This window comes from Aedes albopictus, chromosome 1 (genome assembly GCF_035046485.1).
Source record: "Aedes albopictus strain Foshan chromosome 1, AalbF5, whole genome shotgun sequence".
In the NCBI taxonomy this organism is placed as follows: Eukaryota; Metazoa; Arthropoda; class Insecta; order Diptera; family Culicidae; genus Aedes; species Aedes albopictus.
In genome coordinates, this window is record NC_085136.1 from 77,415,270 (window position 1) to 77,438,585 (window position 23,316).

At 45.2% G+C, this 23,316-nt stretch overlaps 2 protein-coding genes across 2 annotated transcripts in view; one reads left to right on the forward strand and one right to left on the reverse strand.

Moving 5' to 3' along the window:
• LOC109422030 (pre-mRNA-processing factor 39) overlaps positions 1–21,277 on the forward strand; it is a 42,215-nt gene extending 20,938 nt beyond the window's left edge. The window contains exons 6-8 of the mRNA XM_019696669.3: positions 2,822–3,096; positions 3,184–4,560; positions 20,554–21,277. Coding sequence (XP_019552214.3) covers positions 2,822–3,096; positions 3,184–4,560; positions 20,554–20,824 — 1,923 coding nt within the window. The 3' untranslated portion in view covers positions 20,825–21,277. The remainder of the gene's footprint in view (positions 1–2,821; positions 3,097–3,183; positions 4,561–20,553) is intronic.
• LOC109422031 (26S proteasome non-ATPase regulatory subunit 9) lies at positions 21,158–22,183 on the reverse strand. The gene is made up of 2 exons (XM_019696670.3): positions 21,968–22,183; positions 21,158–21,893 (listed from the first exon to the last, which is right to left on the reverse strand). The coding sequence occupies exons 1-2, from the start codon at positions 22,070–22,072 to the stop codon at positions 21,318–21,320; spliced, it is 681 nt and encodes a 226-aa protein (XP_019552215.3). The 5' UTR covers positions 22,073–22,183; the 3' UTR covers positions 21,158–21,317.
• Positions 22,184–23,316: the final 1,133 nt, after the last annotated feature.

Here is a 23,316-nt window from a genome sequence, read left to right on the forward strand (position 1 = left end):
TTACCTTTGTGTATTTTCACACAAAATTAACAAATTTGACGATATGGTGCTTGATTTTCAGTGAACCTTTTATGCTAGTTCTTCTTGTGATTCTTGTTCTTGTGTCTTCAATATTGGAAGCTTGATTAATAATAATTTCAAAAAATGTAAAGACAAATTGTGTATCAACTTCCTTTCTGCAAATAGAAATCAAATATATCAAAAACAACAAAAAAGGACCGTGACGCTTTTTTGTTTGATCACGAAAAGTATCGGTTCTTGTTGGCACCACGAGTGTGCATCTTTCTCTGTAGAGTAAAGATACATTTAAGCCCCGAGACCTGACAGCAATCAAGCTGATCACAAGGTTGTGCCTTTGCCCAGGGAAAACTAGCATAGTTTATAAGATAAAAACATGAAATTGTAAATAGTTTTAACTGAATTCGGCTCCGTTATGCCTGTTGGCGCATGAGCCTTAAATAAATGATTAAGTAAAACAACTTTGTTCGATCGTGGAGTTCTGCGGAGTGCAAAGTAAGCACGATTTCCTGCCACAATGCGCCTCTGAATTTCTCTGCTGGTGTCGTTATCGGCGGTCACCAGTGAGCCCAAGTACACGAATTCTTCAACCGCCTCGATTTCATCACCGTCGATATAAATTCGGGGTGGCGGGCGCGGTGATTCCTCCCTGGAGCCCTTTGCCATCATGTACTTTGTCTTCGACACATCAATGACTAATTCGATTCGCATGAATCGGACGTACGTTTCCATCATCGTCTCAAATTTACGAGCTATAATATCAATATCATCATGAGCGAAACCAAGCAGCTGAACGGACTTCGTGAAAATCGTACCACTCGTGTTTATCTCTGCTCTCCTCATTACCGTGCGGTACCCATATTCTGAACGGTTAAGGGAATCTCACAACAAACACTAAAATAAATGGAAGTTCTTGTTGCCAGAGATAATGCTTCACATAACCATCAAGTGTGTTTGTTGTCTAGCTAAATGTATAAAATAAATTAAATCTCATAATAACTTCCAGTCTCTGATCTAGACATATTTTTGTTTGTGGACGACGTGTTCCTAATAATGGACACCATAAGAAGCCGTGGTCCTAATTCTGAACACATAGTGTTACTTACTATGTATAAACACATTCTCTGCGTCCGCAGTTCAGTCAAAAACGATATGTTTTGTAACGATTGGATAATAGAGGGGCTTAATAAAATTAACATCTCAACTCTGGTTCAATATATGCTTCATAAAAGGAAAATCTATTTTGCGTTAGCCGACTGTTCAGAATATGGAGCTGTCTATAATATGGTGCTCGCACGGTACACCTTCTAAGGCGATGTTAAACAGCAAGCACGAAAGACCATCACCTTGCCTCTGCGAGATTCGAAGAGACTCGAGAGTGTCTCTGATACTCGAACTACGTACATCGCTCGATCCAACGTCGCCTTGTTCAATCGTATCAGTTTATCTGGGAATCCGTATTCGTGCATAATATGCCATAGCTATTCTCGATTGATTGTATCATACGCCAATTAAAAATCGATGAACAAGTGATGTGTGGGCACGTTGTATTCGCGGCATTTCTGCAATACCTGGCGGATGGCGAACATCTGGTCCGTTGTAGCGCGTTCACCCATGAATCCAGCCTGATACTGCCCCACGAACTTTTTTGCAATCGGTGATAGACGGCGGCATAAAATTTGAGAGAGTATCTTGTAGGCAGCGCTCAGTAGTGCGATCGCGCGATAGTTTCCGCAATCAGAGCTGTCGCCCTTTTTGTAGATGGAACACACGATACCTTCCATACATTCCTCTGGTAATACTTCCTCCTCCCATTGGTAATGGTAATGACCCAGTGTAGTGCTCCTACCAGTGCTTCTCCACCGTATTTCAGAAGCTAGCTTGGTAGTTGATCTGCTCCAGCGGCTTTGTTGTTTTTCAACCGGCCAATCTCCTCCTCAATCTCTGGAGGTTAGGGGTTGGAAAACTATTGTCCTGCGCACGTACACTCCTAGATCTCGCCAACTTCGGTGCTTGCAACGTCGCCATTGAGGTGCTCATCGTGCTCGTCGCCATTGAGGTGCTCATCGTAATGCTGCTGCCACCTCTCGACCACCTCACGCTCGCTCGTGAGAATATTCCCGTGATTGTCTCGGCACATGTCGGCTTCTCGTAGAACTGCCGTGTGTCCTTAGCGCGGTACAGCTACATTATCCATATATTATGCGACCCCATGAAGATTCTTTTATTTAAGCAGGTATCCACAATGTAACCAAAGAAGATGGAGTACGGTTTGTATAACACATAATGAAGTACATGTCCACTATTGTGGTGAAAACTGTTTTCACTTTTACTAGGACGTTCATCAGTGCTTCAGAGGACACCAACAGGCGTAGAAGATGAGAGAGAGAGAGAGAGACTCAACAAGAGACCAGAGAGCAAATAACCGCAAATTTTACTAGTATAGGGCCCTTAGGTTAGGATACACACATAACGCCATATATCATAGCAATGAAATGTAAATTATTCATATTACTTGTATGTTGTAAATCGAACAGCTGTTAGGGCCAATTGCGACGACCAAGTTCTCTCTCTGTGTCTGTACAAAAAATGAGCCGCCTTCGCCAAAACCAAATTGCGACCTCTTTAAAACTCGTAACGTATTAGCTCACAAAGGGCCGCTTAGGTTCACACTCATCTAATGTAAGTGCAAGTGAAGTACAATGAAGTATTTACCACGGAAACTCGTTTTCCGCCATCCGGATTCTTTTTCTCTCGTTTTTCTTTTCCTGATGCTGCTGCTGCTGCTTACTAACGACGTCAGGTGTTCGAACGAGGTTTGAAGGCGATCCCGCTGTCGGTGGATCTTTGGATCCACTACCTGTCGCACGTCAAGGCCAACCACGCGGATGACGAGACGATGATTCGATCGCAGTTCGAACGGGCACTGACCGCCTGCGGGTTGGAATTCCGTTCGGACAAGCTGTGGGAGGCCAACATCAAGTGGGAGAACGAAGGCAAACGCATCGACCGCGTGGTGGCGCTTTACGATCGGCTACTGGCCACGCCCACCCAGGGTTATGCAAACCACTTTGATCAGTAAGTGTTTTAGGAAATTCACGATTTATCTATTCAAATGCCAAATGCCACTGATCATTTACCTTCCATTTGTATCTCTCCTTACAGTTTCAAAGACGTGGCCAACAACAATCCGGTCCATACGCTGGTCAGCAAAGAGGAGTTCCTGGAGCTGCGTGAGTACGTGCGCGAGTCCGCCAAAAAACGCAAAGAGGAAAAAGACAAGAAACGTGCCGGGTCGCACGACAAAGGCAAAGAGAAAGAAAAAGACAAACACGATGACCACCACAAGTCATCCAAGTCGGACTCCAAGTCCAAGGACAAATCGGACAAACGTGACAAAAGTCAGGAACCGGATGCGAAGGAATCCAAAGAGGAGAAGGACAAGGTCGAACCGATGGAAACGACGGAGGAGGTGAAGGAGAAACCTGCTGGCGAAGAGGTGAAAGAAGACGAAAAAGAGAACAAGGAACCGGCGGAGGAGGAGAAACCCGAAGAGAAAATGGAAGTCGAACCGGAGGAGGAAAAGGAAGCAGATGATCACGTCAACAGTCCGGAGGAAGCCGATGCCATCAAGGATAAGATCATTTCGCGGCGCAAAAAGATCCACAAGGCGACCGTTGCTGCCGTTACGGCTCGATGGACCTACGAGGAAGGCATCAAACGGCCGTATTTCCACGTGAAGCCACTGGAACGCTGCCAGCTGAAGAACTGGAAGGAGTATCTGGACTTTGAGATCGAGCAAGGCGACGAGAAACGTATCTTGGTCCTGTTCGAGCGTTGCTTGATTGCCTGCGCGTTATACGACGACTTCTGGCTCAAATTGATCCGCTATTTGGATTCCCGGTCCGACGAACCGGAAGTGGTCCCTCGCATCAGAGACGCATACGAACGGGCTTGCACTATTCATCATCCGGATAAACCGAATCTGCACTTGATGTGGTCGGCTTTCGAGGAGACCCAGAACAACGTCAACAAGGCGGCCGATATCCTCGCCAATCTGGACAAGGTCAATCCGAATCTGATTCAGGTAGCCTACCGGCGGATAAATTTGGAGCGCCGTCGGGGCGATTTGGAAAAGTGCGCACAGCTGTACCAGACCTACCTGACGACGGCGAAGAACAAGAGCATCGCCGGCAGCATCGTCATCAAGTACGCCCGGTTCCTCAACAAGGTCAAGAAGGATCACGATCAGGCCCATGTGGTGCTGAAGAACTACCTGGAGAAGGATCCCTGCAATACGCGGGTGGCCCTGCAGTTGATCGATCTGTCGCTACAGAGGGAAACCGTCGACGAGAAGGAGGTGGTGGAGATCATGGATCGTTTCATGGCCCGCGATGGGCTGGAACTGGAACAGAAGGTGTTGTTTGCTCAGCGGAAGGTGGAATTCCTGGAAGACTTTGGCAGCACGGCCAAGGGGCTGCAGGAAGCGCAGAAGGAACTGCAGGTGATCATGGCGAAGGCGAGCGAGACCAAGAAGAAGAGGTGAGTACAAGCATGATTTTTGTTTTCTTTCGTGGGATATTGAGTTTTATTTTGGTCCGTTAGTACAATTTGGGCATTCAGAGAATAACTATGCTGCCCCCATTCGCACAAAAGTCCCATGTGAATAGGAAACCCAGCAAACATGGGACTGTTATGCGAATATGGGCAGTATGAATATTTGATATGTCTTCGCCTTGATGCAATATTCGCAACATAGCGCGCTTCTCAGCTTAGTGCCTACAGTAACGGTTATAGATAAAGCAAGGATGACGGGGTCTCCAGTTAGCCTAGTGGATAAGGCTTTTGATCGCCAATCCGGAGACGGCGGGTTCGATTCCCGTTCCGGTCGGGAACTTTTCATTGCCCTTGTCTGCCACACAATATACAAATTCATGCAATGGTAGGCAAAGAAAGCACTTCAATGAATTATTGTGGTTGAAGTTGAAGATAAGGCAGGCCAAGCTCCAGTGGGAATGTAGCGCCACAAAGAAGAAGAAGACGGCAATCTTACGAGCAGATTTCCCATACAAGAAGTTAAAAATAACGATTACGAAGGGTTTGTTATCGTTAAGATCTACGGTGCTCTTCGGGAGTACCTGTTAGAGTTAGACGGTTGACCCAAGGAGCCCAGAAGCAGTACAATTGGATATTATACATACTAACCGACACGCTGATAGGACGAACACCGGTTGTTATCGGACAGGGACTTCAACGCTTGGGCTGTGAAGTGGGAAAGCAGGCTTACCAACCAAAGGGGGCACAGTTTGCTGGAAGCCCTAGTGATGTTGAACGCAACGGTGTACAACGTAGGATCGGTGAGTACATTCCGCAAGGGCAGCTGGGGATTCACCATAGATATGACGTTCTGCAACCCGTTGCTGGTGGACAATATGGACTGGAGAGGGCGAGGAGTACACACAGCAATCATCAGGCGATCCACTACAACATCGGTCGGTGAGCATGCTTCGCATCGCACGATCGACGGACTTGTGAACGGAAGGGGAAAACAAACGAATTCGATAAGGACCTCTTTGTCGAGGCACTTTGAGCAGAGAAAGCGTTAATGCAGAAAAGAAAAGGCAATCAGTACTGGACCTTAGTATCAATAGTTGTTAAGAACGCGTTTAACAGAGCCAGCTGGGAGGCTATTGCCATGCCACAACACTGTATAGCATGAGGGTTCCCGACTATATGTACAAGGTTTTGAAGAGCTACTTTCAAAACCGTGTCCTGGTCTACGAGACAAACCAGGGTTAGAGATCGGTTGGAATCACGGCGGGCTTACCATTGGGCTCTAATCGACCCAACTCAAAAGTATCAAAATCTGAACTACCCAGAGTACATCGCCGGTTTCGAGGATGATGTCGTCCTTACGATAATCGGCAAGACCCTGTAGACAGACGGTGTTATTGAGACATGGATGAGTTCAGCTGCAGTAAGCTCATCACAAGACGGAAGTAGTGGTAGTCAGCAACTGCAAAGCAGTTAAGCAGTTCAAAATAAGCGAGCACATAATTTCATCGAAGTGTGCACATAAACAGCTGGGCGTGATGGTTGACGTCCGGTTGAATGTCATCAGCCACGTTGACCATGTTTGTGAAAAGGCGACAAAGGTAATGAACGCGTCATCTGGGATCATGCCGAACATCGAAGACACCCTTTGCTCTAACCGATCGGACGCGTACACTTTTCGCACGCATTGTTCATTTCGAATAAAATGAGTATTGTTCGGAGAATACTCTCGTGATCGACGTCAGCGTTCTTCCAGCGAGATCAGATGCTGGGCAGGTTCATCAATTCCTGGAAAGCGAGATCAAGCCACAACTCTCGGATGTTAGAAGTATACAGCTTCACAATTCCCGTGAATGTGTCTACATAGAAATGGTGTACCATGATACCGCGGCGCGTTATCAAAAAGCGCACAATATTAGGCGAATTTTTGTGTTTAACAACAAAAAGTTCAAGATCCTCGTGTACGTCGAAAGTTAGGCAGTGACAGTGCGGGTAGATGATCTCCCATCATCCGTGCTTCACGCCACCGTTGCTGCTTTTATGACTCGGTTTGGAGAAGTGATCTCTATCCAAAAACGAGCGTTGAAGACAGTTCTTCCCTGGGATACCCAACGGGGTTAGACTACTTCAGATGCGGCTTAAAGGCTCCATTCCATCGTACGTCACAATCGAAACCGAGATCTGTTTCGTTGAGCATAAAAAATCAGCTCAAAGCCTGAAATGGTGCTCCAGGGCCGTTCATCCCAAGCAGAAATGTCAGGAGACTATGTGCAGCAGAAAAAAGCGAATAAAACGACCGAACACGTACAGCGCAAGCATCCAAATCAACCAATCCATCAGCACAAACCAAAAAAATATTCAGTGACAGTGATTTCCCACCAATAAGCAGCAAACCGTATTCCTCTAATAAACACAAAACGGAGACGCACAACAATGAGGCAGGCGACAAAACACAGGCTGAGTCTAGATCAATAATAAGCGTACCTACAGAAATCCACGAAGAGCAGAGACGATGGGAGCTATGACGATGACGACGACCGACGGCGGCGGTAGCTCTTCCTCGCTATATGAAGCTGACGATACCACCACCAAACGAAGGATGTTAACTCGAAGCATGAAGGAGTACAAAAAAAATGTGTATTAATCAGGGCTCGCAGAACGATTGTGAATTTTAATGGTATTATTAGCCCCGTTAAGCTTTCGGGCGTAGTGGCCTATCAAATAAAAGATTTGAATAAAAAAAATCCTCGATACTTAGGTATGGCAACTGGGTGGCAGATAGATAACGGCAATACAAGTTATAGAAAGATGCCCTATCCAAGAAGTGATCGAATGCTCACATAACGGTTTTGTGGTTGCCAAAATCAATCGATGCCTCTGGAGCCGGTCTTTTGAAGGTAGACGGACTTAGAGTACAGCATGATGTGGGAAGTACTCACCGACACGCTAGTTGGACGAAAGTCGATAGTCATCGGAGGTGATTTCAACGCTTGGGCCGTGAGTAGGGTAGCTTACTGAAAGCCCTGGCGAAGCTGCACGTAGAGTTTTGTACCGAAGGCACGGTCAGCACATTCCGCAGAGACAGTCATGAATCGATAACACTACTCGACAAAATTTGGTGTTATGGGATGAGAAAAAAATAACAGGGGTTTGGGACCCTAGAAGTGTAATAGTGAAAGAATTTTTGAAAAATATTGGACCGGGCCTTCACAGTTCAAAACCGAAGTTTGTATGGAGAACTTGGGGTGTTCAATTGATATGTGCATTAGAACGTGCCTTGCATATTTTAAGGCGTTTTCGGTATTTGGGTTAGTTTCGTTATTGTCTAACGCCTAAATATATGCACAGCGCGTTCTAATGCACATATCAATGAATTAACTACATCGGCTGTTTTCCTACTCTCCGCATCGACCAATGTGGCGCTAGCTTCTATGCGCGAAAAATCGCTAAAAGTAAATCGCAAAAATATTGTATGGCGAATACCATCTAAAGGCAAATTCTTCAAAGTGGAACACATTATTCGAAAAAATATTTGGTAGTGGTTGTGCACAATGGTGACCACTATTAAGCCTACCAAATATTTTTTCGGTAAAAGCTTTGTATTTCAAGTAATTCAAGTTTAGATGCATTTCGCCATACAAAATTGAATTGATTTACTCCTGCTGATCAACTGTGGCTGCGCGCAAAGCGGGTAGTCCATTGAACACCCCATGTTCTCCATATAAACTTCGGTTTTGAACTGTGAAGGCCCGGTCCAATATTTTTCAAAAATTCTTTCACTATTACACTTCTAGGGTCCCAAACCCCTGTTTTTTTTCTCAAAATTTAGTGTTGAACGGTGTAATCGATGTCATGTTCTGCAGCCCTTCGCTTACGGAGTGCATGATTTGGAGAGTTAGCAAGAAGTACTACTACAGCCAGGGCGCAAAATTTTCATAGTCATTGACTGAAAACAGCACGAATTTGAATGATTATGCACTGAATATTCAAAACAATCAAATTCATTTTCGCTCTCCCTCTTCACACAGTCAGTCAATTCGTAGTCATTGAATATGAAGCCGATCGAGAAACATCTTCACAATTACCTACGTTTATGGCTACGATTCCTTCCAAAAACACTCCACAACAATCAAATGGGAAAAGATCTGCGTAAAGCACCGTTAAATGTAATCGATACGTTAATATTTTATCAGCAATTTAACACTTTGTAAGATGTTTACAAATATTCATTGACTTTCATTCAGTTGACAAACGAGTATCGAGCAGCTGAATATGAATATGCAGGCAAGTGAATGAAAATTGCCGCATGGTGAACTTCAACTCGTCTGCTCGAAAATTTTGCGCCCTGACTACAGCAATCATCAAGCGATAACCTACACAGTCGGCCGGCAAGCCAATTTGGTAACGAGACGAACGAGGACCTGAACGGAAGTGGAAGATACAGGACTTCGACAAGGAAGCCGACGAAGCGCTTCGGACATATAGCGGACATGCCGCCGAGCGAGGACTGTTTCGAGAGCAAGAACTAATGTCGAGAGGGAAAAACGGAGACTCAAATGGAAGATTAAGTTAAGCAAGTTGAACTGCTTCCAAGAGCTGCGTCGAGAAGCTGATGCTAACCCATGGGGCAACGCCCATCGAGTCTTGGTGGCGTTAACGGGCCCGGTGACCTCCAGTGCTCGGACAAGTTGAAAACGATCGTGGAAGGTCTTTTTCCGCACCATGATCCAACGTTGTGACCGCCTGTGTCACATGAAGAGGAAGCAGCTGAATCCAGAGGCTCACGCATCTCCGTGACGAAGAGCTAACAATGAGTGGATAACTGATACTGAGGACACTGAGGAAAATTACAAGTGGTAGTCGAAATACGCGTATCTGTCAAAGGATAAGCAACATAGGGCGGAATTAAAAAAATACGAAACTGATTACACTCATTCGAAGCTAACAATAGTTGCGAAGGATCTGAAAGTGAAGAAAAGCGGCGATCAGGCGTACTCTGACATGTTCAGAATGGTGTCACAGAAATACTTTGTTGAAGGCTGTTTTCCAGACAGATGGAAGATCCAGAAATTGGTTTTACTATTGTCAAAACCGGGAAAGCCACCAGGAGTCCCAGTATCGTATAGACCCATATGTTTGTTGGATAACCTCGGGAAGCTACTAGAAAGGATTATCCTTAACAAGCTCACGCAGTGCATGGACAGCGAAAGTGGTCTCTCAAGGAGGCAATTCGGATTTCGAAACGAAGTCTCGGCGGTGGGTGCAATACGAGCAGTTGTGCATAGTGCTGAGAAGAGATCCACGCAGAAGAGGAGAGGCAATGGATCGCCTTAGTAACGATCAATGTTTATAACGCTTTCAACAGTGCTAGTTGGAACGCAGTCGCCGTAGTACTGCATTGGATGCGTGTCCCTAGCTGCTTGTGTGGGATGCTGAAAAGTTACTTTCAGAACAGAGTCCCAGTGTACGAAACGGAGTTGGTCCTACGCTCTGGTATACTATGTACGATGGAGTACTAACAAAGCTGCCTAATGGAGTTAAGATCGTTGGATTCGCTGATGATGTCGTTCGAACAGTAACTGGCGAGACACTCGAAGAGATCGAAATGTTGAAACAAAGTGTAACCCGGGGAAGCTTAACAGAGTGCTCCTATTCATGACCATGCAAGTCGCAAGCGCCTACCAAACAGTTTCATCGGAGGCAGTATACGATATCGCGGGAATGATGCCCATTTGAATTACCCTGGCCGAGGACGTAGAATGCTATCAGCGGAGGAATACAAGGAACGTGAGGAGCATCGTCAGAACAGATTCGTGGCAGCATGAGTGGGACAATGCGTGAGTTAGAAGGTGGACCCATCGGCCTATCCAGATTGTATCTGCATGGGTGAACATACTGGAAAAACTTGAAATTAGAAGGCACGAAATGTTGCTAATTGACAAATATTTGACATTTGATATATCAGGCCAAACATGTCTAAAGGTTCAATCTGCAGAAGAGAGGCTCTCTTTGGTTTCCCTCTCTTTCGTTAATATCTCAGCTATTTATTTGTATTATGATTGTCTCCTTGCATTGAACGATGGTCAAAACAATCGTCTTTTGATTTGTACTGCAAAAGTAGTTGAAAAGTGTACAATTACATTGCAATAATTGGAAGAGAAAGTGAACAAAGAGAGCCTCTCAAATGCTGATAGGACCTATTGAATTGTTTGGCCTGATATGTTGCTAATTGACAAATTGAGAGATGAAATTTGTGAAAAAATCGCGTTCTGATGGGATTCGAACCCACGACTCCGTATTCGCTAGACCGGCGCTTTAACCAACTAAGCCACAGAACAAGTAATGATTCTGCGGAATAGAAAGCCAAACTGACTTCGAAGCCGCACCGTGAACACTCCTATTTCACAAACTCATTTCTCTTTTCGGCTTAGATGCCAATCCACAACACACTCCTGTTTGTGGCCACTAACTACAAGTGCGAGCGAATTATTTATATGAGTTCTGTGACTTAGTTGGCTAAAGCGCCGGTCTAGCGAATACGGAGTCGTGGGTTCGAATCCCACCAGAACGCGATTTTTTTTCACAAATTTCATCTCTCAATTTGTCAATTAGCAACATTTCGTGCCTTCTAATTAGAAGTTCTTCCAGTATGTTTCAGACATACCAGCAAATCTGGTAAAATGCCAGTAAAATGGGCAATATGTATCATTGTATGGGTGAACAAAATGCATGGTGAAAAAAATTTCCGTTTGACGCAGTTCCTGCCGGAAATATCTGCATCGGTCTGGTCATGCACCTGCGCCTCTCTGCCCAGAGTGCGGGAACGTAGAAGAGCACGTCGTCTTTGAATACCCTAGATTCTAAAAAGCGCGCAGGGATATTCGTGGCATGACAGCCGACAATGTCGTACACGAAATGTGCCCCAAACAGAAGTGGAAGTCTGTCGACCGAGTAGTAACGCGAATACTGTCCGAATTGCAGAGGAAATAGCGTGTAGACCAGAGGACGTCGGACCGCGGCCGGAGTAGCCTTGATCCACCGTCGGGGAGAAGACCGAGTAGATCGTGACAAATTACTAGTTTTCTGTCGTCGGGGCACCAGTAAACCGGAAGTTAACCTTCAACTGGAATCGCTTAGTCGATCTCGGCACCTGCCTGGTCGAGAAGGAATCAGAAATTTTTAGCCCGAAGAAAGAACTCACATTTTGCGAGTTTGTCGTGAGTGGGATTCGATCCCAGGTCCTCGGCGTGATAGTCAAGTGCACTAACCATCACACCGGGTCCGCTCCACACCAATAGTCTTAGTTATTTCTCGAATGCCCAAATAACACTTACGAACTGCATTATAAGAGCTATTATTTATTATTATTATTTATTTATTAAAGAGGTTTTAACAAATAGTCATTCGCCTCCGTAAAACTAAGAAAAAAGGAAAAGGAATATACTTAAATACTATTTAGTAATTTACATTTCTTGAGAAATTGAATTAGCTTTTCTTCGTTTGTTTCATTGTTGCTTAGGATATCGCTGATGTCTGTGTCTAGTTTGATTTCAGATCTCTCTGCATCATATTTACGGCAGTCCGTGAGTATATGCGGAACGGTTATTTCGACTCCACATGTGTTGCAAATGTTGCTTTCTCGAGAGAAGATTGCTCGATGTGACATATTGGTATGACCAATCCGAAGGCGCGTTATTGCTCTCCGCTCCTTATTTGACTTCCTATCTTGCCAGGGAATCGTTGTGCTTTTGACCTTTCGAAGAAAACTTTCATTTGAGTACCTCCATGTACTTTCCCAGCTACATCTTAACCCTCTCTTACCCATGGTAGCACAGGTGATCCACTACTTTGCACTGTTCATTTAACTCTGAAACAAAAACGAGCAGAGAATTTTTGACCAAATCTGGCATAATAGTTCATCAAACATATACAAACATCTGACGAAAAAATGGGAATGATTTAACTTATCCTGTATTTGTATGAACAGTGCAAAGTAGTGGATTACCTGTGCTACCATGGGAAAGAGAGGGTTAAGTAGAATTTAGCTTGTTTTTTGGCGTCCATTGCAGGAATGGGCATATTGGGGGCGGCACCTCTTCGCCCAATTGCAGCAAGCTGGTCGGCTTTCTCGTTACCTAAGATGCCCACATGGGCTGGTACCCAACAAATTGAGGCGTTTGTGGCCCTGGCAAGTATTTCAGCTTGTTGTATCCAAGGATGGTTAGAGTTCCCTTTTTCTATTGAAGCTAGACAACTGGCCGAATCGGAGAAAACTACCGGATTTGTATCTCTGGTGTTTTGAAGGGCAGCTACGATTGCGTGGGCTTCAGCTGAGTATATCGAACATCCGTCGGGTAACCGGCCGTGAATTTCTAGGTTCTCAGCAGATATACCAAATCCTACTTGTTCCTCGGACACCGAACCGTCAGTGAAGATTTTTGTTCGTCCCTCGTACTTTTCGGATGCTATTTCCGAGAATAGTTTTTTGGCTTTCTCTGGTTGTTCACCTGCCCTAAGCTGTGTTTTTAGAGTCCAATCTATTTGCACTCCGGGACCATGGTCTGCAACCTGTTCGGTGTTTTTTTGCAATGGATGGGATGTGCAATCCTGTCAGCTCGAAATAGTGTTCATCAGCTCTTGTTGCAAACGGTGCTTCAGTTAATGTTCCATGTTGTGCCATCCACTGTATAGTTTTGAGTACGAGTGTCTGGTACCATGTGTAGTGGAAAGGCAGTTCGCCACATTCGGCCATCATCGATTCGATAGGGCTGGTTCGGAAGGCTCCACTTATGTTTCTGATGACAGCGTTGTACTCTGCTTCCAGAATTTTCGGTATTTTCTTGCCTCCTCTACTAGCCAGTAGTATTCCGTGGGTCAATTTAGGGATTGTTAGGCTTCTGTGAATCCTGAGTAGAGTACTTCTAGGGCCACTGCTCCAGCGTCCACCGATAACTGCAAATAGTCGCTTGATTGATGCCGTCCTTCCGCGAAGCTCGCCTGCATGTTGCTTGAATGACATTCTATGGTCGATTGTGACTCCTAGTACCCTAGCCGATTTAACTATATCTACCGGTTCGCCGCGTATTTTGATGCTAGGGAGTATGCGGTGTTTGCGGCGCTTGCAGATGTGGATAATTTTGGATTTCTCTGCTGACAAATCGAATCCTGTTTTCTTGGACCATTCCTCGACGTTTTGTACTGCTTGCTGAAGTTTCTTCCTAACCGCTGCTGGTATTTTGCCGATGGAAAGCAGAAGGATATCGTCAGCGTAAACGAATATCATAATACCTCTTGGAATCACATTGAAGACCTCGTGAAGGCTGACCAGGAAAAGGGTCACAGACAATACCGAGCCCTGCGGCACTCCATTCTCTTGGCTTCTGGTTGTAGACGTAGCTCCCCCAACAATCACTTTGAATGAACGATTTAGTAGAAAGCTCTTTATGAACTTCATAATGCGTCCACGGAAACCCCAAGATACCAGAGTGGCTGTTATAGGGTACCTCCATGCTGAATCGTAGGCTTTCGATAAATCCAGTAGAGCTGCTTCGCAGTGTTTCCCAGATTCCAGTGGCTCGTGCATGGCGATTTCGAGATCCGCTAGGTAACTGTCTATACCTTTCCCGTTTCTAAATGCATACTGCCGACCGTCGATTCTTTCATCCGCTTCCAGTTGACTAATCAATCTGCGATTCACCATACGTTCCATTAGTTTCCCCACACAACTAAGTAGGGTAATTGGCCTGTAGTTATTTACTTCCTTGTGGTTCTTCCCAGGCTTCGGTATCGGAATCACCAAACCCGTCTTCCATTGATCTGGTATGATTCCGTCTCTCCAAATGCGGTTGACGATGTTGAGCAGGACACATTTGGTCGAAAATGGTAGACGTCTTAACATTGGGTATCCAATAGAGTCTTCCCCAACCGATTTTCCGCTTCCTTTGTCGAGCGCCCACATCAATTCCTGAATTTGGAAGTCCCTGTTCACTGTATCTTCCTCTCCATCTCCGACGTCAATTTCGATTTTCTCCGTGGCTGATTTTATTTTTCTGAACGCAAGGTTGTAGTTCTCCGTAGCTGATGTTTCGTAGAAGTGGTCCGCGAACAATTCCGCAATTTCTTGGGGGTCGTCCACCACTTTATCGTTGATTAATATTGGCGTTTTTCGCAGATTTCGTTGGCCTCGCATGGTGTTCACCTTCCTCCATAACAGTGAAACCGGCTCGTCGGAGTTGAAGCTCGATAAGAAGTCATTCCATGATTGATCTTTTGCAGCACAGATGATTTTTCTTGCCGAGTTTCTTGCGTCCCTAAATTCTTGTAGCGCCAGCGCTTTCCTGGGATCGTTTTCTGGGATACGCTTCAATGCTCGTAGTCGCTTTCTTCGTATTTTGATAGCCGTGGCAACATCGTTGTTCCACCAGGGTACAGATTTGCGACCAGGTTTGTCGCTTGTGCGTGGAATTGATTTTTCTGCTGCTTTCCTGACTATGTCGACAAATTCTTCCAAAGAAATATCGTAGTCTCTTGGAGTAGTTTCTTCGACGATTTTTTCAAAGGCCATCCAGTCTGCTTCTTTGTATCTCCATCGGCGCCTGAGGGTTATGTTGGGAGTTTGGATAGCACTGCTAATGAATATGGGGAAGTGATCACTTCCACAGGTGTCTCCATTAACGCTCCATAGGAAGTTAGATGCAATTTGATTGGAGACTATCGTCAAGTCAATTGCCGACGTTTTCCCAGATACGGGGTCCAATCTTGTATGATCACCATTGTTCAGAAGCGAGAGATTGTGGGTGTTTAGGAAGTCTTCAATTTTGATCCCTTTGCTGTCAGTTACTGAACTACCCCAGATGGCGCTATGAGCATCAAAGTCGCCCATCAAGATGACTGGTCCCGGCAACTCTTGAAGAAGTTGGCTGAGCTGACTTTCAAGCTCACTACTTGTGATTTGAGGCGACAAATACAAAGACACGAAAGTTGCAGCTACGGGGTGTTTCATGGTGATTGCGGCTACGGGTAGTGAGCATAGTGTTGGGTTGTGGGGGTTGCGTGTGTGGGGTGCATATATTGACAAGCATTGCTATGGATCGTTAGGGCTGAGTAGGAACGGGAAATGGTTCTACGATTGCTTAATTGCGATTATACCTACTGGTATGGTCGTGGTTTAACAGTGGTGGCGCCGCTTTTCGCTTGTGTTCGGCCTAGGTGGTTTGTTTAGGCGGTGTGGGTAGGTCTGTATGTACTTCGTACGTGCAGTGCGTACGGCTTCAGCATTGTGGTTACTTGGGTAGTGTAGGATAATTGGGTTTGGGACTGAGGGGGTCGTCATTGATTCTGCCGACACCATTGAGTGCTCATTGTTGACGGTTGTGTTGGTGACGATTTCTTCAGCTTTATAATCTCATTTATACCACGCACAAACTTTGGGAAGAGGGACTGCTTTGTAATGCAAGAGAGGGATTTAAACTCTGCGTTACGGGTTGGGTGAGGTCATGCAGATTGCAGATAGAAGCAACCCAGGTGACCGTGCGGCTCGGGTCGTGATGGATGCATGAGTGCAGTGTGTGTGGGGTGCGCTACCCTGTCGGTGCAGTTGAGTCTGGGTTGGAGTGGAAAGAGCTCCTTCTCTACCCTAGATCGGTTTCGGTTGTACGGGCGGGGTAGTGTTTGTCTTTTTTGTGACGTGTTGTGCGTGATTTGCGGCCCGAGCTGCGTGGTTACTTGGGAAGTATTGTGCTCTGCAATCTAGATTTTGGTTTTAAGGTGAAGCTATGGCTGGGCTGTGCCTCGAATTTGTTGGGCGCAGGTCGGGAGAGCTGGTGGCGGTTTGTGCTGGAGGGTTTGCTCGATTGGCTATTCACTGTTGGTAGCCAGTCGATCGACTGTTCGCGCAGCCTGTCATTTGGTTCTTGGGGTTTGTGCTCTCGAGGTTCGGGGCGGTGCTTCATTGTATCTTCGCTTTAATACTAATATTCCTTGTTTGATTAATTGACTATTATGTACAGGCGTTTAACTCATTCTATTTCATAGATTGCCAGATTTAAGGGTAATGGTTCAATAGGGTGTTAGCAATCAGAGTGGATTAGAACGAGTTGGCGCCTACAATACACCAACACTAACACACATACACCAATACTTACACGCACACATGCACCTACAACTAGCTGTAAAAGACCAGTGGGCGGGACAATGGTGCCTACCCAACAGTTGTAGGTGGGGTGTTTGGCTTAGCTACATGACTTGGTCCGGCAAGCCCATAAACATCAATTGGTAGACGTATTGCCTAGTGAAAAGACAACGCAGATGGGCGAAAGCCAGGGGATGCGTTGATAATAGCAGAATAGCAGAATAGCAGATTGCGGCTACGGGTAGTGAGGTTTGTAGGTCTAGAAATGAAAATGAAGTGTCCCGACGAACAGCGAGGGATACAACGTTTCTCTGTCGCGATAGTTGGTCAGCCCGGAATCGCCATTCGTAGTCTTTCAGAAGTTGCAGTGACCTGTTGTCCGATCCGAGAAAAAGTGTTTCTTGCAGTGCAATGACGAGTGGTTGATGCTTGGTGACTTCTAATTTTAGGTCATTATAGTTCCCCCAGAGACCTCTGATGTTCCACTGAAGAGCTATGATTCTCGCTTGCGTGTTGATCTGATGCTCGTCGGATAATGCGCTGCAACGTAGAGGTTCATCAGGGAGCGAAATTTCACTTAACGTATTATACTTGCCATGGATAGCAAGCTGGAAACCTCCTTCTCCTTCTCTGTGCTCTAGTTCGGGACGATTTTCAGCTCTCCAGTTCTCAGAAGGGTGAACTAGGTCAGAGGGTGCATCGGAGGTTTCCAGAGTGCTTGTTGCTTGATGTCCCATTGTTGTACTCTCCAGCGTGGAATTGCTGTTTTCACTTGTGCTGTTGCGGTTTCTATTTGCCATCGTAGACGTACTGGATCATTAGCTCCGACAGGGCGAAAAACTGATCTTCCTTTGACGTACATCTTCGCAAACGAAAGTAGAGGTCTCGAGCTAGTCCCATAAACTCCGATATCGTAAAGAGGTCTGTGTGCATGGCTGGTTGGTTATGCTGATTTTTAGCACCTACCCCCTCGCGGAGTACTTGGGAGTAGAGGGGTCGAGAGAAGTGTCGATCTCCACGTTCTTCAACCAACGGCGTATTTACCGATGCTTGGGAAATAGTCGGTACTGCGGAGTTGATTCCATCCTGGCGACGTATCACGTTTTGGGAACTGGTAGCTGGTTGTTTGTTTCCGGCTCTTCGCTTATTCGTTTGTTGTCGTAACTGCAGATATGTTTTCCTCGATTTGCACCCCTTGTAGTTGGCCGTATGATTGCCTCCACAATTAGCGCACATGATTTGCTCACGTGTGTTTCGTTCGTTAGGGCCATCCTTTTTTGTCGGTAACTTGCAATTTCCGGTCAAATGGGCTTGGCCGCATTTGACACATACCGGCGTAAGGTTGCAATATTTTGAGCCGTGTCCGTACCGTTGGCATCGATGGCACTGAACAGCCATTCCAGGTTTTTTACGGTATTTTTTCCACCCAACTACCGTATTGCAAACGTACCTGATTTTTCGCAGGTCTTGGAGCCTTACGGTTCCTCTAGCAAAATGCAATAGGTATGGCACCAGATCTACACTTTTTGTTGGTATTGCCTTGATTTCGATTGGTTTTACGTCAACCGACTCAAGCTCAACTTTTAGTTCAGCGGTATCCATAGGGGGGAGCCCTGAGAGAACTATTTTGATTGGAATTTCGCTGTTAATTTGATGCGTGAAGAATTCCAACGAATTTGCACTCATTGTCTCTGCAATTTTCTTGTGGACATCGAGAATGTTCGTTATGACCAGCAGGCCACCTTTGATTCCCTTCGTATGGTAGACATCATCGGGGATGTTATTCTGCCTAAGCAGGTTACAAATCTGCCTTGCATCTTGTCGTATCACCAGTGGCGTCGCGTAACCTCACTTTTTACCTGTGCACCGACCCTAAAACTTGTAATTACAGGGGATTTATGATCAAATCGAAATAGAAATAAATGAAAGCAGCTATTCTCGTCATTTTCTAGTTATTACAAGCAAATTTGTTCAAAAAATTCAAGAATTTATACTTGGTGCACAGGTAAAAAGTGAGGTTACGCGACGCCACTGCGTATCACTGTGATAGGCGGGCAGTGTATCCTCTTGTTTGAGGTTTTGTCGTTACTACTGCTAGCTGATTGTGTGTTATCGTTTTCATTCACCGGAGCGTGTTCGAGCGTAGAATAGCGATTGCTTGTGGGGATATTGGCCCGTATGAATAAAAAGTAGTAATCCACAGTTTACTACAATTTTGTAGTAAATACTACTTTTATTGGTATGAATAAAAGTAAATAAAGCATTTACTACACTACAACTTTCGAACTTACTACTTTTGTGGAACATGTTCCACAATTGGTATGAATAAAAGTAGTATTTACTACAAGAAATTTGTAGTCTGCTCCAGAGGTTGCTACAAAGTCTGCGATGCGTATGCCTGAAATCACAACTTATATTTTAAATTGAAGAACATGAGTTATTGTATTTCTCTTTAGGATATTCCAATTTCTTCCGGAAAATCCTCCAGATATGATTTACACAAAAAATAAGCTAACATTCAAATGCAAGTTCCGACGGACTTGACATAACCTGCCATAACATAACCTGGAGATGGTGCGGCGTGATGGTGTTGCGTTTGCCATGGATTTTGTTGGAAAATAGTGGTTATTTTAAGTTGAGGATACTGGGAAAGTGTTCTGGATCTTATGACCGTGGCGCGGCGTGGGCACGCCAACACGGGAGAATGCGGATGCACATTGTTCGTTTGAGATAAATATATTCTACCGTACTGGCGCGGCCTCAGGCCGATGTCGCGGCGCTGTATGCGTCGGATGTGGAGTACTCTTTTTGTATTTGATAACTTAAATACGTTGCTTATGTGGAAACTACTGCGAAAAGTGCGAAAACCGCTATTTTTCAATAATAATTTATTTGTTCTGGATTGCTTATAGGGCACTGCACTGTTTTGATTTTGTATGGGATTTTGACGTTTCGTGACACTTGTTGGGACTGGTAACGCCAGCGCCTGCCTGTGGAAGATCCCGGTGTGCTAATTCGGTGTAGGACATGTTAACGGGGGAGGCTTAGTAGGTCCACATCTGCCTACAAGCAGATGGGCTGACAGTTGTCGGCCTGGGTGTGGACTGAGCAATTACAATTACAATTTTGACGTTTCGTGGCCTTGTTGTTTACAACATTTCTGTAAGAGTGAAAGAGAAGGAGATAATTTCATGCACTGCCCTATTGGTGGAAGAGCAACCAAGATTTAGCAACCAAAACAAAAACAAAGTACATTTTGACAAATGTTCAATGTAGTAAATACTACATCGAAATTTTCGAAATTAGTATCTACTACAATGTTCGAAAAATGGTTTTATTCATACCAATGCTACTACTTTGGCGTGGATCATATTTCAAAGTAGTAACTACAAAGCACGAGTAGTTACTACTTTTTATTCATACGGGCCATCAACTATCGTCGACTGGTGTGCAACGGGTGTATTGTTATGCAGAGGCATTGTCTCACTCTCACCATCCAATCTTTTTTGTCTGCTTTCTCGTTTGCTACGCTTTGGTTTTTGGCCTCCACAAATGGAAGTTTCGCTATCGGATGATTTATCATTCCGAGTTTTGTTGTAGGTTCGTCGAATTACTATCTGCGAAGACGTACACGAACCCGAGGCATTTTGGTCGGAGTTTTCGACCTCCAGCCTGGGGACCGACGTTGGTATTCGAAACGGTCCGATACGCGGAAAATATTTGGTATCTAAAGTGAGTTATCTGTAGCGATGAAAACGCGGGTGCACGCTGCGAGATACCACACTGTACTGATTATAAGAGCTACATAATGGTTATAAATAAACTACATTCTTCCTTCATTCCCTCCACAGAGAACAATCACCACCGAAGAAACCATCGAAGGAAAGTTCCTCGAGCAGTGCCGCCCTCACGGCGGCCACTTCGGCTAGCTACGCTTCCGCCAGCAGTGGTTACGGCGGTTACAGTGCCAGCGCCAATCCGTCGTACTATGGGGCCGCCTCGAGCCAGTACCCGTACGGGGATAGCGCGTCGTCGTACGGCTACAGCACCTGGAATCAACAATATTCGCAGTCCGGCTACGGTGGGTACAGTCAGTGGAGCGGTTACGGAGGTTACTACTAGAGGAGGCGAAGCAGGAGATTCAGGGAATTCCGCTAGGGTTTTACACACTTATAAACTATATGACTTTTTTGTTTTATAGTGTAGCAGGTTAGGATCGATTAGCACACCTTTCTTTTTGTATACCTGGTAATCTTACTTGGACGACGGTTCATGGCACACTATGGTGATGTGCCAGAGGAGGCTGTACAATGTTCATTTCTCCCCAAACACAGATTATATAATGCATATTAACAGAAAAGACGATAGATTTTGCGCGATTTTTTGGTGACAGCACCGAAATTGAGTGGAGTTCTGCTTTCAAGCACACGCAAATGCGCAGAAATAAAACAACGGTTTTAGTTCTTTTGAAATTTACAATTTTTGTTCCACATATTTCTCAGATACATGCGATATGCATACACAAACTGGATCTTCAAAGATGGAAATAAAGCTAACGGTTATATCGTGAATAGATTCGCACTCTCTTCCATCATTCTGGAAAGAACATTCCCGCTCAACAGTCAACCGAGTCCATCGGAACGATGTTACATCCCAGTAGTCCTCGTCCGCTCCAGCTCTTGGGTGTCAGCATCAAATCCACCAATCGCCCATCGCGACGCACCTTCACCGCCACGCTTTTGTTCTCGCAACTTCGCACCACCGCCGCAATCTGTGACAAGTCTCGGAAGTTGCCCCCATTGACCGTTCCGAACTCGACGATCTCATCCCGCAACGCGATACCCGCTTCTTGCGCTGGTGATCCTTCACTAACCACGTTCACCTTGGCAATCGGCTTCACCGTTTGCACCCGGATCGCACGCACAGACGGTGCCTGTGCCGATGACGACTCCCCATCGTCGTCCCCTAGTTCCATCGCTCTCAGTTTAGTGGACGCCAAGTTCTCCTGCTGTTGGGCACTCGTTTCGGCGTGAACCGTGTACAATCCTTGCTCTATTTGCTTCATCAGCGCCTTCAGATCGTTCTGCAAACAGATGATCTGATGGCGGGCCTGTCGTACCTGGTACACGTCGATGTCATTCCGGGGGAAACCGGCGTCGTCCACCAGCGGGTCGGTCATTCCCACTCGATTCTGTCGATGAACGAGGAACGAACACATCAGGGAATGACGCTGCGCAATTTGAACGCAAAATCGGCGATACTCACCGCTTCGAGAATTTTGCCCTGATCGGCTATCTTCTGTTCGACGGCTTCCTTCTGCTTCACCAGTTCCAGGACTGCGTCCCGGGAGGTCGCCGATGGGACTACCATTGTGAAATTTTGAATTTTATGTGAATAAGAAACTGAAATACCGAAAAATTTAACTGTAGCTGGGTAAAACACTGCATCCACTGCGGGCGAATCAAAACAGTAAAAAAACACAACACAACCTTTTGACAGCTCCGTGTTGCAGCGAAGATTACTTTGTGTGCAACATATGTATGCAACATCCGTGGGGCAACATCAGTTGATGATGATACGTTACGGCGAACGACAGTCGATTCTTCGTATCACGATGCCTCATTCCTCCGCCATAGTGAGAGATATCGAAGACGGCTAATAACACACTGAGGATACTGTTCGTATGTTTCTCATAGTTGACATCTTATGAGTCAGTTAGTTTTATTTTTTCCATCATTTCATAGTTCTCGTATGCTTTTCACACATTGAAAAGCGAAATCCATAAGACTTATCGTATGAAAAATCTCATAAGCAGCATCGTATGAAAATCATAATATGTGTTATGAAACACCATTGCTACAAAACAACAAAACCTATTATTGGCTTTTAACCACTTCAACTTCCGAAGCGTCGATGGGCGAATGAGTAAAGTACGCACTCGCCAACCTTGACGTTCCTGGTTCGATTCCAGGTTGCGATTTTTTTAAATTTGTGCAAAATATTTCATAAAAATATGTACGATAATCATAAGACATAGTTTCAGTTTTTATACGTTATAAGTATGATTTTCATACGTGAGTGTTATGAAATTTATACAGTAACAGTATGACAATGATAGTTGACGCTTTGAATCCAAAATCATAGTTCGTAACTATGATTTTCGCAAGAAAATCTTGTGGCAAAAAATCATAGTTGGTTCGTATGATTCTCGGAGTTGCAGTATCCTCAGTGCAAGACACACATCTACACGGAAAAATATTAAAACCCAAAGAATAAGTTTTAAAAACTCAAATTTGGCTAAACTGCTTTTAGTTTTAACTCAAAGTTGGGTTGTTTTCTCCCTCGCCCCACCGCAATGTTGTCGAAAACAAAGAGAGAAGCACCGACGCATCCGCTGCTCTTCCGTGGAAGAAGCCAAATTTGGGTTTTCTTGAGTTAACCCAAATTTGCGTCATTTGAGCACCGACGAACCGACGTGACAGCTAGAACAAATAAATTCAAATTTATTGTCCCCGACGCCATGATGAAAAATAGCCGAACACTACCGCCTCCTCTATAACGGTTCGCGTTGTTTTGATAGCTTGACTCAAAACCCCCGTGTATTCATATAGGAA

What these genes read in the sequence shown, in the direction of transcription:
- LOC109422031 (XM_019696670.3), bottom strand. Translation starts at nt 22,072, where the DNA reads ATGGTAGTCCCATCGGCGACCTCCCGGGACGCAGTCCTGGAACTGGTG. An exon ending in AGGGCAAAATTCTCGAAGCG is followed by an intron (nt 21,894 to 21,967) that starts GTGAGTATCGCC and finishes GTTCATCGACAG; the next exon opens with AATCGAGTGGGAATGACCGA.